The sequence below is a fragment of the Limanda limanda genome, chromosome 4 (genome assembly GCF_963576545.1).
Source record: "Limanda limanda chromosome 4, fLimLim1.1, whole genome shotgun sequence".
Taxonomy (NCBI): Eukaryota; Metazoa; Chordata; class Actinopteri; order Pleuronectiformes; family Pleuronectidae; genus Limanda; species Limanda limanda.
Genome location: NC_083639.1, coordinates 28,096,647 through 28,115,540, shown reverse-complemented (window position 1 = coordinate 28,115,540; position 18,894 = coordinate 28,096,647). Strand labels below are relative to the sequence as shown.

General features: G+C 40.1%; 1 protein-coding gene across 1 annotated transcript in view; it reads right to left on the bottom strand.

Annotated features, from left to right (window-relative positions):
* Positions 1–14,637: 14,637 nt before the first annotated feature.
* The window catches only part of tgm8 (transglutaminase 8), a 9,614-nt gene continuing 5,357 nt past the window's right edge, over positions 14,638–18,894 (bottom strand). The window contains exons 7-15 of the mRNA XM_061070015.1: positions 18,404–18,539; positions 17,847–17,956; positions 17,494–17,609; positions 17,146–17,272; positions 16,304–16,560; positions 15,829–16,003; positions 15,575–15,738; positions 15,333–15,466; positions 14,638–14,785 (exon numbers count right to left, since the gene is read on the bottom strand). Of these exons, the coding sequence (XP_060925998.1) occupies positions 14,638–14,785; positions 15,333–15,466; positions 15,575–15,738; positions 15,829–16,003; positions 16,304–16,560; positions 17,146–17,272; positions 17,494–17,609; positions 17,847–17,956; positions 18,404–18,539 (1,367 nt within the window). The remainder of the gene's footprint in view (positions 14,786–15,332; positions 15,467–15,574; positions 15,739–15,828; positions 16,004–16,303; positions 16,561–17,145; positions 17,273–17,493; positions 17,610–17,846; positions 17,957–18,403; positions 18,540–18,894) is intronic.

Sequence of the window (18,894 nt, the reverse complement as noted above, 5' to 3'; positions counted from 1 at the left end):
GTACCTCACGTCTTTGAGTCTGTGCAACTTCACGTTTCTTCAACTTTCCAAACCTAAGAACACGAAACAGATCAAGTGCGTGTGTCTGTGATGTGAGGAGACCGAAAGTGGTGAGTGTGTGCGTTTGTGAATGTGTGTGCGAGTGTGTGTGACCCAGCTCACAGCCTCCAGCCTCACTCAGAGTTCTGCTTCTGTTGGAGCATGTTCTGCTGTTTTCAGCTTGAGATTTGTTCACATGAGCTGAAATAAACTCTTCCCTGTGTTGTTCGTGGCTTCATGACAGGTCATTAAAGAAAAGGGCCCCCGGCTCCCATCGAAGCAAACGTAGACATCGTAATTAAATTGATCAGTGTTACGGAAGAAGGCCGTGAATTCCCATTCAATCTCCACTCTCTATTTCAGAATAGCACACAATCAACATCCAGGTAAAGATGAAAGAAACTGTATTAGCTTGTATCCGCAGGGACTGAATGGTGATCCAATAGGAAATGTTATCATTTGGGTAATAATGTTAGATAATATGATACGTCAGGGTTGTATGATGATACTGCTAATGGATAATAATGTCTATGACTCAAGGATTAAAGCTCTAGTAATGACATTGACCTAGTTATTAAAGCAGAATAAGTTTTGTTGAGATGTAGACTTTCTTAGACTGGGACCAGTTGGTGGAAATGTCCAGACGCATCATCGGTTGCAGGCATTTGGACCAAGATGTGGGGGGGGGGGGGGGGGGGGGGTTGCCTCGTGGTCCACAGAGAGGAAGGAAGGTTTCATATTTAAGCGTGGAGGAATCCTTAAGTGTTAATTAGTTTAGTTTGAGTTTTGGGGGTCGTTGTCTGTCCAGAGTGTAAAAACGACACAATTTCACATTTGCATTTCACTTTACATTTCCCCGACATGTTGTTTGGTTTAATGACACGAGCGTCCCTTGTTTCTGCTTCCTGTTCTAAATGATGATGATGATGGTCATTGAGTGGCGATGAATCAGAATCTGAATCAGGAGCAGGATTACAATCAGTTTCGTTGGCCAAGTGTGATTTAAGCATCTTAACTTTTTCATTAATGAACTATTATTTTTCATAAATCAAACTTGCACCAAACTGAACCATATAACTTTAATATCATGTGGTGGTACATTTACTCCAGTTCTGTACGTTCATACTATTTTAATGTACTTTAGTATTTGAGTTATATGCAACATTATGTTTCTACTCCAACAACAGAGCAAAATATATTTATTTACTTTAGTTAGTTTTCAGAGTAATATTTAAAAAATGTACAATCAGCATTTCCATTTTGATGTGTATACACACAATTCTATTTATCTAGATATCGGTTTTGCTAATATTTAATGTAACTGTAAATATTTTACAGTGGTGTAATGTATGACAGTATAGAAAAACATTTTAAGTTAAATGTTCCTGCTGATAATTTTACCCAAGTACAGTTTTTAATTTTTCAGTTTTTTTGGCTGTTTCTAAAATATTACAGCATTAATTTATGTAGTTATTTTATTAAGAATAGAACAGAAGTCATATGATTATGAACGCAGTTAATATTAGGGGTAAAAAAGCCTTTAAAATGTATATTTTCAATAATTGAATTGTTGTAATCACTTAACCAGATAAAAGTCTACGATATAAAAGTTGCTTTATCTAGAGAGACATAAGAAAATAAGTATGTTTGATAGGATTTGACCATATAATTATATAGCAGACCACAACAAATATAGTATTAGACCAATAAACTTATTTTTCAGTATCAAATTTAATTCTAAAGTCTTATACTTGTCAGATCAGCACCAAAAAGTGTGCAAGCACCAGTTGCATTTGCCTAAACTCTCCCCCAGTCTAGTTTAGATGAAGCAGGACGGAGTTGTGTGATTAAACGTTTGACCACTTCCGTGTTCCATTCTGAGTTGCCTTCACTTCCTGGCAGAGCAGAGCAGATCTGCGCGGGCCAAACAGACAGCCGAAGTAAATGACTTCGGAATGTTTGGATCTACTGGAATCAGGCTGATGCAAACATTACTTAGATTTTATAGCGATGTTCTTTAGGTCATTCCACCTGTACTTTGAGCATAGCTATGTGAACAACATGTTATTGTAACATTTCAGGAGAGAACAGTTAGATTTAATAATTTTTTTTTTATAATTTATTTTTAAAGAAACAAAGATACAATGAACATACATACATAAAACGAAACAAAACAAACAAAAAGAAAGAAAAACACTTTTTGGTCACCTATACATTTTTACAGATGGTACACTGATGATTATAAATGTCAATTCATATAGTAACAGGTCAGTGATGATCCTGTGAGGTTAAAAACACAATCCATTTTTGCCAATACTGCAGATATTTGTCAAGTCGTACATTCAGTGAAAAAAACATTCTCTCCATATTTTGAATATCAGTTACAGTATCTATCCAGTCAGTCTCTGTTGGAGGTTCAGCCTGTAGCCATTTACGTGTTACAGCTTTCGTGCTGGCTGCTAATAGTATTTTTAACAAATATTTGTCTTGCACCGGGTGAGCTGCAATATTGCCCAAATAAACTGTAGAAAAGGAACAGTCAAATCCATCTCCAAAAACAGTCCGTATTACCTGTGTTACCACCTGCCAGTATGGCTGAATGGCTCGGCAGCTCCAAAATATATGGAAATGATCTGCCAGCTGTTCTCCACATTTCCTCCAACATAGACCCGTTCCTGCCTCACCTGTTTGTACACATTTTAATTTGGGAGTTATGAAATATCTCATCAGATTCCGCCAACAGAAATCCCTCCAAAGACCCGAGCTGGTGGAAGTGGACTGCACAGAGCACATATTTGACTAGCCTGACGTTGTCAGACTCATTATTCTAGTCAGAATATGAGTCTGAGACCGCTCCATTGGGCTGTGATTATGGGGCGTGTTTCAACAGAACCAGGAAACAAAATGCCTCTTCGCTCAATTGGATAGACCTACAACCAATCAGAGCAACGTAGTATGTGACGTATGTCAAGCGACGCATAGTCAGTTGTCTGTTTCACAAGTTTGTTCACTCTCTAAATAAATCAATGGAAATGCTGCTAATGCCGCTCGTATATCCACCAGAGGCAAAGCCCCCAGGAAGCAGCTGGAGACCAGGGCTGCATGTGAGAGCCCCGGCCGCTACGGATCTCTCTCAGAGCCTCGCTACCGGCCCGGGACCGCGACCGGCCCGGGACCGGACCGGGGCTCTGAGAGAGATCCGTCCCTACCAGAAATCCACGGAGCTGCTGATCCGCACACTGCGTGGCAGAGCTCCGCTGTCATGGCTCTGCAGGAGCGTTTTACACTTCCTTGTTGCTCCAACATTAACAGCGTCCCAACATGTGTCTTTTGTCTCATGTGCTGAGGAGCGTAGCGCCCCCCCCCCACTCTCTTTTTATTTATATGACTGCTTGTGTGGCTGCAGCATCGGGGCCAGCTGATAAATTAAACTTTTTATGAATCCCGTAGGAGGACGGCAAAAACATCTTCTCGATCTACAAATGCCTTGATCGTGTTCCTCTGTTCCTCTTTCAAAATGAATGCGCTGTCGATGTCTCTGAAACAGACTCAATGGCAGCATCGACACATCTCAGCTCTGCAGGCAGCGCTCTCTGGTGACGTGGTTGATTACGTCACTGTAGATCATCTGTCAATCATCGTATAAAGCCCGCCCTGACGATTTGATTGGTCCGATCAGCTCCTGATCGGCCATAGTTTCTCCCCAACGGAGCGACTCCAGACCGAACTTCCCGAACAACAAATGTTGTGGGCGGGGCTAAGTTCGTCTGGCACCCAGGCTAATATTTGACCAGTCCTCCTCTGAAATGACAAGTCCAGATTCTTTCTCCCATTTTAATCTAACCTTATCTGTTGAGTGTTTTCTACTGGATTGAATACTTGAGTATAATTTTGAAACAAGTTTCCTGTTGTCCATATTTTTATACATGTCAATGAATATGTCAATTAAATTAGCATCACATTTCTCCTTGGATTTAATCACATTATTGAAGTAGGTCCTGGTTTGTAAATACCTAAAAAAATCCAGATTTTCCAAGCCATACATCTCTGAAATTTTCTGAAAACTATCCAGTTCTCCCTTTGATGAGATTGAACAGTAAGAAGTGATGCCAATTCTATGCCAATACCTAAACCTCCCATCAATCCCTGTCGGCTTAAAATCCGGGTCAAAAGCGACCCATCTCAACAGTCTAGACCGTCTTTCAAATAGTGGTGTTCTACATTCTTTAAACCAGATTCTAAGAGGGACTTTAGTCCATTGATTTAAACTTTTAACATGCTGCTTGTACAAGATTTTGCTACCTAATATGGATTGTAGTGGTATATCCAGCTGTGAGGTTTCCAAATCCTTCCATTTTGCTATATACATTGGGTTACAGCAACATGCTAGTGGTCTTAATTGCGCCGCCTTGTAATAATCTGTTAAACATGGTAAAGATCTACCCCCTTTTTCTTTAGAAAGTTGCAGTGTCTTGAACTGAATTCTTGGTCTTCTACCCCCCCCATATGAATCTCGATATCCACCTATCCCATTCATTAAATTGTTGCAGTGGTACTTCAGAAGGCAAGGATTGAAAGAGATACAAGAGTCGGGGGAGTACATTCATTTTTATCGTTTCTATTCTATTATGCATATCTAAGGGAAGTTGGGACCACCTGTCGATATCTGCCCTGATGTTTTTACTTATGGGGCCATAATTGCTATCATATATTTTTGAAATGTCCTTAGGTATTTGAATTCCCAGATACTTTATGTCTGATGAGGTCCATTTGAAGCCAAATCTATTTAGCATGTCTTTCTGAGGGGTGTAGTTATAACTTAGAGTTTGCGTTTTTTGCACGTTTAATTTATATCCTGAGTGAGCTCCAAAATCTTTAAGCGAAGACATCAGTCTGGGAATGCTGACCTCTGGTGTCGTAATAAAAAGTAATACATCATCTGCATATAGACAAATCTTCTGCTCTGTACCTCTAATCATGACTCCTTTTATCACTTCATCATCCCTGATTGACTGTGCCAGGGGCTCAATAAATAAAGCAAAGAGGGCGGGGCTGAGGGGGCAGCCTTGGCGGCAGCCTCTCTCCAAGTTGACAACCTGGGAGAGGTGTCCATTAGTCTTTATTCTGGCATTTGGTGAGGAGTAAAGAGTTCTAATACAGTTAATAAAATCATCCTTAAAGCCAAATCTTCTCAACACCAAGAACAGATATTTCCAGCGAACCGAGTCGAACGCTTTTTCCGCATCTAAGCTAATCACTGTGGCTCCAATATTCCCCTTATTCACATGATCGATAACGTGTAGCACCCGTCTAATATTATCTTGTGTCTGCCTTTCACGCACAAAACCAGTTTGGTCTGGATCCACTAGTTCTACTATTATATGCTCTAACCTTTTTACTAATATTGACGCATACAACTTGTAGTCTATATTGAGTACAGAAATTGGTCTATATGAGCTGCATTCTTTTCTGTCCTTCCCCTCCTTAGGAATAACCGAAATGATTGCCTCCCTCCATGTACCTGGTGGTTCACCTTTTTTAAGTGTATAGTTAAAGCAATCAGAAAGCATAGGTGCTATTTGATCCTTAAAGGCCTTGTACCACTCGGCTGGGAAGCCGTCCGTACCCGGCGCTTTGTTTGCTTTTAACCTAGAGATTGCTTTCCCTATTTCCTCCATTGTAATCTCTGCCATCAGGGCTTTATTCTGTTCTTCACCTATTGAGGGTAGATCCATTGACTCCAGAAATAAGCTTATTTCCTGAGGGCTAGTTGTATTTGGTTCCTTATATAAGTCTCTATAGTAATTTTCAAAAACATGTTCAATATCCTCTAACTTATGGCATAATTTTTTAGTTCCAGGGTCCCTTATTTCATATATGGAGCTGTCTGCTTGTTGTTTCCTTAACCTCCATCCCAGAAGCTTCAGGGCCCTTAGTCCATTCTCATAGTATCTCTGTTTTGCAAATTTGGCTTTTTTCTCTAATTCTTCCTCACATAGTTTGTTTATTTCTTTTCTGACATTTCTTATTTGATCTAGAATATAAGCTTCCTTACTTTCAATGTGTTCACTTTCTAAAACTTTAAGATTCTCTTCTAAATCAGACAGTTTTTTATATCTTTCCTTTTTTCTGTGTGAGGTCAGTGCTATAAGCTTTCTTCTGATCACTGCTTTTGCAGCGTCCCACAAAACACTTGGCGATACTTCTCCATTATTGTTATTGTCCATATAATCTTTAAGTTCCTTCTGCACATATTCCTTGCATGTCCTGTCATTCAAGATGCTTGTATTGAGTCGCCAGAGCGTGTTTTTCCTTTTATTATCCAGATGCACAGTTAAATAAACAGCTGAGTGGTCAGATATGTCTCTGACCCCTATTCTACAGTCTTTAAGTCTGTGTCTGTCTGAGTTGTAAGTAAAAAAATAGTCGATTCTTGAGTATACCCTTTTACTTGCTGAATAGAATGTAAATTATTTTTCTTCTGGGTGGAAGTCCCTCCATACATCGATCAGTCCCAGCTCCATCAGCATTTTTTTTGTTATCCTGGCGTTAGAAGTTAACTTCTTAAGTTTATTAGAAGAGTCATGTTTAGGTTGTAACTGAATGTTCCAATCTCCTCCACATATCAAAACACCCGAGGCCTCAGAAGCTATCAAATCAAAAATTTCCCTAATACAAGAATTGTCCTGTCCTGGTGGAATATACACATTGACTAATGTAACTTCTTTCTGGTCAAGGTATCCTTTAACAAAGACATATCGACCCTCACTGTCACAGAATTTAGAGACCAATTGGAAATTCACTCTGTTAGAGATCAGTATCGCTACTCCTCTCCTTTTCCCGTTCTTATAGGAGGAATGGAAAGTATTTTTAAACCCTAGTTTTTTTAACTTTTCATGTTCTATGTAGTTAAGATGGGTCTCCTGCCAAAACATTACATGCAGCTTTTCCTTTTTCATCTTTGCAATTACCTTTCACCTCTTAATTGGATTGTGTAAACCATTGACATTTAGGGTAATTACCCTATATTCCTGACATTGCATTTAAACCCACAGTTAACAAAAGAATTATGTACAATTAGTGACCAAACTTGATTTAATAATTTCTGTGACAGTAAGAACCAACAAGACAGAGAAGGCTTTACTCTCGGTTTAGTCGTTGACAATGAAATGTAAAAACTTCATAAAGAGGAAGTTACAGTGGCCTTTTTTTGTCTGTCCATGTCTATGGAAGCCTAGGGAGCCCAACACACTGCAAATTAAGAAACACAACTTCATCATTTTGAAGGACACAACACAAGCTAAAACAGAAACGCGCTGCAAATAGGGAAAAAATGACACCGGGAAAAAGTGATGAACCTGTCTGTAGGTCAATGTTTTGAGACGTAACTGAAGTCGGCTGCTCATCAGTGGTGAGACAGCTTCACAAAGCATTGAACTGTTTCCGGTGTCGTTTTTGTATTTCAACAGGGCGGTGAGATGTCCCTGCACACAGAGAGAGAGAGCTGGCATGGTTTATATGAAAACCATAATCCAAATTTTTTTTAAAACGTATCAACACAGAACAAATCAAAATCAAATGTTTAAACAGCAGAGCATTTCGTTTTATACCAGGACAATGACACAGAGGAATCCACAGCTTGATCACCAACTTTAACTTTGTTTTTCTATAAAAGCGAGTGATGTGTCCAAACGGTTTAAGTGTGGGGGACTTTAGTGTCAGGCAGGAAGTGGTGGTTTGTCTTCTGAGATAGCAAGTGAGGCTATTTGCCACATCGTCATGGCAACCAGGTTGCACAGCGCCGCTTCCCACAGACAACTTAGTAAGAAAATGGTGGCTTTTAGATAAAAAAACTACAACGCAAAAGTTGACACAATTTGTCTCTTCTGTGATTCCAGGTCAAACGCCCACTGTACCAGGTGAGTGAGAAAACCCAGAAATCAAGAAACGTTTTATTTATGTATTCTATGAATAGAATTTAATTGCAAACAGCAGGTAAGCCACAACACAAATGCTGAAGCCACAACAATAATATAGAAGCCACAACATGAATGTAGAAGCCACAAAAAGTAAGTAAAAGTCACAACACAAATATAAAAGCAACAACGCAAATGTAAAAGCCACAACACGAATGTAGAAGCCACAACACTAATGTAGAAGCCACAACACTAATGTAGAAGCCACAACACAAATGTAGAAGCCACAACACAAATGTACAATCCACAACACAAATAAAGACGCTACAACAATTGTTGATAATGAAATGAGCAGTGACTGAAAGTGGTCAAGTCACTGTTGTGTGGGTAAAATGAGCAGTTGTTTGTTAAAAATGAGATGCTTGTCTATTTGAGGTGTTAGGCATCAGGTGCTTGGAGCATCCAAACAGGAAGAACACACCTGTACCATCACACCTCAAATAGACAAGACTCTAATATTCAAGCAGCAACACTTTCAGCAGGTTTGTGTTATTCGTTCAAACGCTTGTGTGACACATCTCAGCCACCGTAGTTCAGCATCGTATCAGGTAAGACTGTTGGCAGTCAAGTGAAGGTGACCTCCATCGTGCTCTCCTTCCTGCAGCCACTGCTCCCACCCCCCCGCCCATAACCAGCGACAGGAAATCCCCTCCGCCCCTGACCTCACCTGAAGTCACCCGGCTCAACACCACAGTGAATAACACCACCACAGGTTGGAATGTTCTCTTTTAACACCTGAGAGTGTGATGAGATTGTGTATTAATGTGAGTCCAGACAGCGGACAGTGACAGCAGCACTTGTTACTGTGAGTAGTATCTGTTCCAAGTGACTCAGAGACTGAAGACATGTTGTCATAGTGACAACTGATTATTTCACAGATGTTTCTTGATCATGTAGTGATGTTTTCTTTTCGTCTTTTCTCCTTGAAGTGTGTCGTCCTACAGCTCCCCCGCTGGAGTGTGAGTATCACTTCATAAAATCATATATTCTCTAGAACATTTTATATTATAACGGCTTATGGAACCACATTTAAATTCACCAGATTTGGATTTTTATTTGGTTCTGAACCAATATGCTCAAAAACATATTTTTATATTTTTTTCATCGAGAATCTTTTTAAATGTGATGTTGCTGTTTACTTTTGTATTTCCTTTTCATTTAAATGTAATTTTAGCATTTTCTTATGTTTTTTAAAATCTGTTCTCCTCTTATTTCACTTACATTTGATTTTTTTCTTTTATCTATATTGTATGTAAAGCACTTTGAGGTGAATTTCTAGAAAACAGTGATGCATCATTTATCAAAAATACTAATGATACAAAAGTCAAATGTAACCTCCTTGGTAGAGGTAATCATATTGTTATTATCTGGTGTCTGTGTTTTTCTATTTACTGTTTTATTTTAATTCTCTTGATTTTGTCTGCAGGTAATTACACTGTAAAACCCGTCAAGTTTGGCCTCCAGATTAACATCACAAGCTCGGCAGTTAACCCTGTTCCTATCATCATAATGATTCATGAAGAAGGGAAACCACAGACTGAAACAAGATCCTCAGATCCTCATTACCATCGCAGTTCATCCCATGAAATCAAACAGCTGAAGCCCTGCACTAAATATGAGCTTAATGTGACACTTGACGATAAAGACAGACCAACGCCCTGCGAACGCATGACTGTAAATGATCCCATGACAGATCCAATAAGTGAGTCAAAAGAATTTATGTTGGTTAAATTAATGTTTCAAATTAAAAGATAGTACTGTGTGTAAAACAGGCAGATATTTGTTAATCCCTTGTGTATTTCAGGTGAAGATGACTTTGAAGATGCCATTTGCAGCTCTACCAGCAGCAGATCCGTGTGTTACCGAGCTGGATGGGACATCAGCTCTTTACAAACGACTCCAGATATGATCCCAGATCTGCAATGTGGCAACAACATCGTCTGTTTCAAACCTGGTTCTGATGACATTTGCTCTAATATGACTTTCACCTTCACATCCTGCACCAACACTTCCTTTCAGTTCAACAGAAGCATCACCCGTGGTATGCATAACAGTGTGTACTGTTATTTTGAAATGCATGTCCTTTTGAACTCATTTCCTCATGATTTATGTCTGCTCTTCTTTTTCCACAGATTTTTTAGATGTCAAAAGCATAAAACAAACTGCTCCAACACAATTTCCTGTAGAATTTAAAGCACAATTACCTCCAAACTGCAACCTCTCCATTGATTACACCTGTAGTAGTAAGTGGAAAGTCTTTGTGTGTCTGCAACATTATACATAGATTTACATTGAAAGAAAGAATGATATGAATTTGCTACTGTCCAGTTTCACTTTAAACTGAAGTTACCTACATTTTTCTTATATTCTTAACAAAAACATCAATGCTCAAAAATGAGTTTGAAAATAAATATGACTTATTGTCTGAACTTCTTGATGAATGCAACAAACAGGGGATTCCTACTAGTGAATTAACATTAATGAATATGGAATTATCCCATTATAATTATTATATGATTGTAAAATTATAAGATTATTAACATTATCAATGTGTTTTAAAGGGTTTGTTCATCATGGATCCTTCCCCCTAATAATTTCCGGATTCAATAAGACTGATCTGGAGCCTTTCACGGACTACAAGTGTATCGGTCACATCAAGGACGAGAACAACGTCAACGTATACAACACAACTGAAATTAACGTCCGGATCGTCTGTGGTATGTAGACGTTCACTGGACGACAGCTTTTGTCCTCAGACACTGGGGGGGGGGGGGGGGGGGGGATGACTGTGATGTCAGTACTCATGTTCTGTTCCACATGTCTAACTTGTCCCAGCAGATCTCGAAATAGACTTCACAAGTACAAGCACCACCAACACATCCTCTCAGCTGACTTGGACCACGACCAGTAACAGATGTAAAGACGTGATTCAGAATCTTCAGAATCTTAGCTACCGCTGCAGCTGTGGAAATCCAAACCAAAGTGGACGGGGTAAGTGAAATAGATAACATCCCTCATGCTTTTATTCTTCCTTGTGTCTTTTCTTAACTTCTGAAGATGCTGGAGATGGTTTCACTCATTCGTTGGAGTATAGAAATGTAATGTGGACACTTCAATAATTTACATTGGTCCACGCTAACATTTATGCATGCTATAGGTTTACATCATAGACTGAAAGATGAACGACGTATCAGCTCTCTTAAAGTTAATACAAATCATCTTTATCACCCCCTGGTGACCGGCTGCAATATAGGTCATGAACCCGGCCTTCTCCGTGTTAGCAGTTGTGACACGGACATAAACAAAAAAACTCAGAATAGTCGAAAGTCAATTAAATATTCCAAAGATTGTTTCTGTCATTATAGATGTTATCTTAACCCACTGATCCAAATGATCATTTTTCTTGTAAGCTTTGTTTGATTAGTTATTCGATGCTGTACAGACAGGATGACACGTCTGTCCAAATTATGTCAAAAGCACAAGATGGAAGCCTCCATGTACAAGATATTTTGGCTTCTATTTTGCACAGCAGGTGGAGGTGGAGTCCATCGTCCATCTTTATGTACAGTTTCATGTACACAAGCAAAAACACAAACTATGTTCTGCCAATGCAAAATCATCTCAAACGTGAGTTGTCTGATGAAAAAGTTTAAGCTTGCAGGGCTGCATTGATGATATGAACTGATAAGTGAACAATTTTCTTCTTTAATGGGAAACTTGACCCCCCCCCAAAAAAGCAGAGAACAAATTGTTGTTTTATGTTGCTATAATTTTGTATCTGTTATCTAGAACATAAACTAACAGCTTGTGAAACTGTGTCACAGGTTCCAATCAGCCTTCAGGAGTAACCTGCAACATTACTGATCTGGAGCCATATACACACTACACCTGCCAGGTCCAACCTTTCTACTACGGTCGGTTCGTCGGGAAGATCTTTTCTGTTCAACAGAAAACTAAGATTGGAGGTCAGTGACAAACAGAATGAAACCAGTTGTACTTTTTGTAGCACAACTAGAACGGCACTCAGTGGAACTAATACCTGACCAACAGACTTCTTAGGAAACCACATATAAATTCACTAGATCTGGATTCTCATTTGGATCTGCACCAAAATAAATATAAGTCCCCTATTTCACTTCATTATACTGTTAATAAGTGTTGAACTATCACTTTTTTGGAGGACGCATACAGTGTTGTAACCGTTTTTTTTGAATTTCTTACAGTACAAGGGGATATAGATAATCTGAAGCTGGAGGTTAAAGACCATAATACGATCATTGTGACCTGCAAATATTCTCAAAACTTCAATGGACCTGAGGGAATATTCAAAGCACAACTTGTTGATGACAGTAGCATTCTGCAAAAAATTTTGACAAAATGTGAATTTGAATTCAAGAACCTGAAGTACTCTACGAACTACACGGTGAAGGTTTGAGTCTCTTTCTTTTTACCTTCACTGTTTTATTCCTGATATTTCTTCTGATGCTTTAAAAAGTGACAGAAAGATTCTCCATCTTTCCAGGTGACTGCTGTCAATGGTCGGTTTGAGAGCAACCCCATCACAAAGCATATTTCTACTGAATGTATGTTCAATTTCAATCAATGCCTCCATTTATCTCATGTTGCTTCATTAGAGCACAGATTTCTTTTTTTTTACATTTATCTTATCTAATTCTATGCATTATATTAATGTTGTTCTTCGTCAATCTATTTTACAGATAATGACAAAGCTGGAATTGTTTTTCACGTCTTCCACATCCTCCTCACGTCTGTGGCTCTGCTGCTGGTCGTCTACAAGATCTATGACTTGAGCTGCGGGAAGTCCCAGTGAGAATGATTCTGCATAAATCTTATACCGTTGTTCCTGTCAGATTGACTCAGGGTTTTGTTTTTATTTATTTAAGATGAATAACCTGCAGATTTTGTTCCACTGATAAGAATGTTTCTTCTTATTTACGTTACAGGAATAGTTAAATCAAAAAAAAAAAAAAAAAAAAAAAAAAACACTAACCACTTTTGAAAACTAACACTTTGGTAGCACTAAAATGGCACTTACTTATAGCACTCTGTAGTTTTGCTTTATTTCGAAGAAATTTTACTGTCTTGATTCTTGTTGTTCTTGGTTTGTACCCTCAGGGTTGAATGCACTTATTGTAAGTCGCTTTGGATAAAAGCGTCAGCTAAATGAAATGTAATGTAATGTAATGTAATCACTGCATTTGAATTGATGGCACTTCACACAGGAACATCATCAGTGGTACTCTGCTCTGTATTTCACATCATCTAATCTTTCCAACCTTCATTAGGACCCGAGTACTGACAGGCACTGACAGACCATGAGCCCCAATTTGATATTGGAAGGATTATTTTTTATTTTTTCAGGCAAATGAATTGTCCTTTTGAGTGCTGCTTTAACATGCTCAAATTCTTACCAACATTTTTAGAAAATTAGAAAGTGGTGAAAATGTAGGCACTTTGCAGCTCTCATTTTGAGAGCTGCTTCTTTAGATTAGCTGTAGAACTACTGATTATGCAATGAAGTGTTGTATTACTGTTTGTTGTTTTTAAATAATATCTTAAGCAATAATCTGACACAGCATTCCATCAACTCTTTTCAGTTCAGATCTTTATTGACCCCCAACAACAGAAAGAAAAACTCTCCGTGGAAACACACAAAAAACATGAACATTTCCCTTTGTGTTTACATTTTAGAATATAGGACAAGATGGTGACTATCCCTTGTACGTGTGATGATTAATTCATTTTATTTGGTCACCAGCAGTTGTGTTGTTGTCTTAACTTGGCCTGAAATTTCGAAAAGAGTTAAAAGCTTTACCCCTGAGTTGAGAACCTTTTCTACCATGTGTTCCTGAACGCATCATGAGATGGGGAGCAGCAGTTGTTCGGTTTCTATTTTAGAGAATGAAGAGTTTGTCTTCAGTCTGTCCAGCAGAGGCGGCTGTTACCTGGAGATCTCTGCAGGAGATGTATCTCTCAAGAACAAATCAACTGAATAACTTTGTTTAAACAATTTCAAAAATTCTGATGAGAATCTATTTTCAGAATCAGACTTTAAAAACCAACTGGGATCCAAGTCAAACCTTAAAAGAAATCAAAGTATTTAAGTAGATACATTTAAATGTTCATGTGTCGTATGTTTGGCATCTTTCTCATTGTTCTTCTCTTTTAAGCAGTGGTCCATCACCGGGCTTTATCACATAAAAGTGGTTAATGCAAGCTGCGAGAAAGCTCTTTGGCTCCGAGTAAAGCTCACAGTGGTTTGTTGAAAAGCTTTTTGTACCCTGCACCGATATTTTACTGAGAAACACACGTTTGTTATATCTCTTATTGAGGTCACTATGAAGTGAAAGTTAAAGCTATTTTTAGAGCCTCACTGAACTCTAGACATTTTCCTGAAATAGCGGAGGAATGTCCGGACAATCACAGCGAGTGTGTGTGTGTTGATACGATCGTGACACTGGAAGGATGAAAAATAGTTCCTGTTGTAGCGAAGACATCGGACAAAGACAAACCTGAACATGAGCTCAAAACCTCCTTTAAGCCGCAGGAGATTTGAGTTTTATCTCGTGATCTTCTAACGAGACCCCGCAGAGTTGAGACGTTACTCTTTGACCTCGATCTTGCAGGTGGCCTGGATGTCCCTGAAGGTGGAGCAGTCGAAGACGGCCGTGATCGACTTCTTTCCCGTCTTGTAGGGATAAAAGAAGATCTTGATACGGAACTGTTGTTTTGGTGCCAGGTCCGGGAGCCTGTGAGAGACACAGAGGACCATGAGGAATTCTATATTTACACCAGCCACGTTTATTAGCAGAATTAAACTGGAAAACCTTTCAATATTGCAACTAAAGCTGAGAGTCGATCATCAATACTCTCTTTTAAAAATGTGCTGGTTTTACTTTTGCTTCATTTGCTTCTTCAGCTGCAAGTTTAACGTTTGACAACATTAACTTCTTTTGTTTTGTTGTTCTTCATATCTTATTTTTTATTTCTTAAAGTCCTGACAATATATATAGAGAAATTTGAAATTAGTAATAAATGTAAAATATATAGAGAAATCTGAATTGTTGCGTCGATTAATAATTGAAGCACTTGAAAACAGATAAAGCTTTTTTTTTAATGCTCCACGAATTCTCTTTGTGATTTCACTGTAAATAGAAAATAAATGAGGTTGTCATTTAGTGCTTTTAGTTACGTCTGACGATTGGGATTATTGTTATTTTATCACAGATTAGCGGCAGGATTCAAGCCAAGGTTTGATCATTTATATAAAACAACATTACACACACACACACACACCTGCAGTCCTCCTCCTTTTTAAATATTCCACTTCCAGACAGAGTCAGTGTGCATCCCGTCAGCGTCTCGTCTGCCGGGTTCTTGAAAATCAATACTCCACTGGTTTCTTGTTGCAGTCTGGTCGTCCTGGGAACCTGGAACACACACATTTAAACTTTTTAACAGGTTGTTCGAATGGGCCCGACAGAACCTGCATGTCTGAGATGATTTATAGAAACAACAATGTTTTTTGATGTACTGACTTCTAAGGTGAAAGGAGGATCCATCAGCACAATGTCATTCTCCGCCAGGTAGACTTGTTCCGGCTTGTCTTTGTCATTGACCATGGCTGTGACCTTCATGCTGTCACACTCCACCATGAGCTTGTGATAGGCCGAGAACGGGACCAGGATGGGGACGGACAGTTCTGGAGGAGATTCAAAGTTGGTTCACACAAAAATCAAAAGAAAACATAAGAGGTTTTTGAAACACTTCCAGGATCCAGAAGAAGATTCACCTTTCCCAGGCTGCATGGTCTCCTCCTTCACCTCGGACTGGATGTTCCCGGCCGAGGAGCCGTTGTAGCCCATGGCCTGGACGCTGATGTTGATGGACAGCGGCCTGGAGAAATCGCACTTGCTGTGCAGCAACAGCTTCACGCTCACGTCCTTCCCGTTCATTGGTTTGGACACCTGCAACAAATGAAGGAGGAATAAGACACGGAAGCAGCTTTATGTTCAGTCACACATTGAAAGTTTTGATGATAGTAGAATTAGTCAGTTTCTACAGCTCTAGAAAAACTTGCAGTTTCAGTTCACGTATATTTTTTCCAGACTCATATTAGGTCACTGTGACCTTCGACCTCTGACCTCTATATTTGACCGCCAAATTTGAGAAAAAAACTGCCTCATGCGTCCTGAGCTATCGTATTCACAATAAAGGGAAAGAAGGACAGACGACCTGAACACATCCTTCCAGCTTCTGTGACGTACCTCCTCAAATCGCATGGACACATCGGAGAGCGGAGCAATGACCTCTGGGACGACCTCATCTGCTCCTCCCGAGGTATCGATCACCGCCTCGTTCCCCTCCGTCTCTTCACCTGCTCCTGTCTCGTTCTCCGTTTCCGTCTCGTTGTCCGTTGGCGTCACGTTCTCCCCCTCCTCTTCAGTATCCATGTCCTCCTCCTTGTCTATAGTAAGGTCTCTGGTGAGGGCGTACTTGAAGACGTCCCTCTCCTTGTCGGACCCTGTGAGGGGGGGCAGACTGATTCGATCAAAGGACACGTTGAATAAATGTTTCTCAAAGGTTTTGTGTTTAAACCAGAAATAACCATATTTGGAAGAGCGGGGGAGGGGCCTGCCAAAGAGCTTGAGGACACTAGCTGTCATTGGACGGTACTAGCTGTCAATCACACGGTTTCCAAACCCCAATGCATCATACTTTAAGAAATGAACATCAGCTTTATTGAAGACACAAATGTTTGCTGACGTTATAAAGTGAGAAGTAGAAATAGAAACAAAGAGTGGAGTCGCCCTCTGCTGGTCATTCAAGAGAACAAAGGTTTTCAGGAACTTTCACTTTCCGGACCTGGAATTACGTCCATTTCTATAAACAGTCTGTGGTATCGGCGAGAACTTAGTCCTCTGGTATGAGTCACGGCCTTTCACTTCCACACAAGCACCACAGGAACAACCTGAGTCCTGCACTGCGGCTCAACAACAGACTGAAACTATCACTGACCTGGAATCAGTCCCTTTGTACAGTGCATTTGAACAGTGGTGCAACAACATCGTGTTGTTATGAATGTCTGCTGCTGCTGAAGTGAACCCACCCTCCCTGTGCTTGTAGGTGTCGGTGATGTTCCACCTCTTTCTCAACCCAACAGACTTGGTGGAGATGTTCTGACCAATTCTCTTGGTGTCGGAGAAGATCTTCATCTTCGAGCCGTCAGCTTTGACCTGAAACACGCACGGAAACCACAAAAGGTTAAATTTCATGAAACACACGGAAACTGTCGATATAAAACGCTGGTGAAAATATCACCTCCTTGGCAAAGGTTAGAAACAGTTTTGAAAAAAAGTGTAAAAACTGCAGCTCACGAAGATAAGTTACATTTGGCCTTGTTATGCATTCTTTTGTTATTTATTTCCCTAAGTTGTGAGTTACTCTGCTCACTGACCAGCCAGTCCACACAGTCCGCGTTGACCTCAGCGAAGATGAACGGGATGTCGTACTTGAGGTCGATGTTTCCGCTCCGGATGGCTTTGACCGAGGCTGGACCACAGCAGTAAACACCTGCGCAGAGACAAACGATAAAAGTCGTCACATAAAAACAAATCCTCTAACAGTGAACTCAAAGTCATTAAAGTCACAAGGATCTGTAGGATTCTTGGGGGTTTTCGCGATGAATGATTCATTGATTCATTGAGTAGCAGGAAATAAAATATCAGAGCAGAAAGAGGTCAGCAAGTAACGTTAGCACCAGAAACAAGGTCATCGGAGTGAGACAGAGAAGGTCGACCCGGTCGTTACCGTTGCTCATCTCCTGTGGTGTCGGATCCAGAACTTGCCAGCCGTCGTACTTATCACCTTCCTCCAGGTCTGGACGTTTCATCCAGCCCTCCACCCACACATGGTAGTTCCTGAAACAAACCACATCACTCAGATTCGGCAGCAGGTCGGGAGACAACAACACAATAGAAGAGATTTAGGGGCCAGAAATCAATCTGTGAAATCCTCCTGAAGGTCCAGAGGATCTGAGAGGAGCTGAAAATACACTCATGAGCCCTCGTTTTAGCTTGTTTTTAGTGAACCTCTCTAATTATCATAGTTTCAGGGAGTTATTTTCCTTTTACCTCCAACACAGGAGACAAACCAGGCAGCTTGCTGGTGAAGAAAGTCGAGCATTTAGCATCTAAAGAGCCACATTGGTGGGTGGAGACCAAAGCAGGAGCTCAAACGGATGTTAACAATCATTGAATGGACACAAACACAACTCGAAATGGATTCTAATGTTTCTCTGCTGGATGTTATATACCCGCTCCTTGCTGTGTGTGTGCGTTTCAAGGTAAGAAGTTGCAGCATCTCACCAAATACTGTCAGGAGAACGTTTCTCTGCGACACCGTAGTCTGCGTGGTACACGTCGATGATCAGATTGCTGTTAGTGTCGTGGGCTGACGAGTAGTTGGTGACCACGCGGCAGGGGATGCCCAGCAGACGCATCACTGGAACCAACACAAAGTCGTTTCAAATAAGTTTGTAACGGTTTGAACTTTGCAGCTTCTTTAGGCAACACGTAACAAACTTCTCAGCTCATTGAGCTGAGAAGTTTGTTTCTGTGTAAACGCACCTGCTGAGAAACAAGAAAACTGGCAACGACAGAAGGAAAGCGACCAAGAGGCTTAAGTCACATATCCAGGCTTAGACCGACAGAGTCATGTGACCAATGTCAATATGATGAGTCAGGAGATGTGTTGGAGTAGGAGTGAAAAATACATGTTGCTTATTTCTCCACTCTTAGTCATCTGAGTAAAACATGATATTTATAGCTAAAGCTAGCTTTCTACATTTAGAAAATCA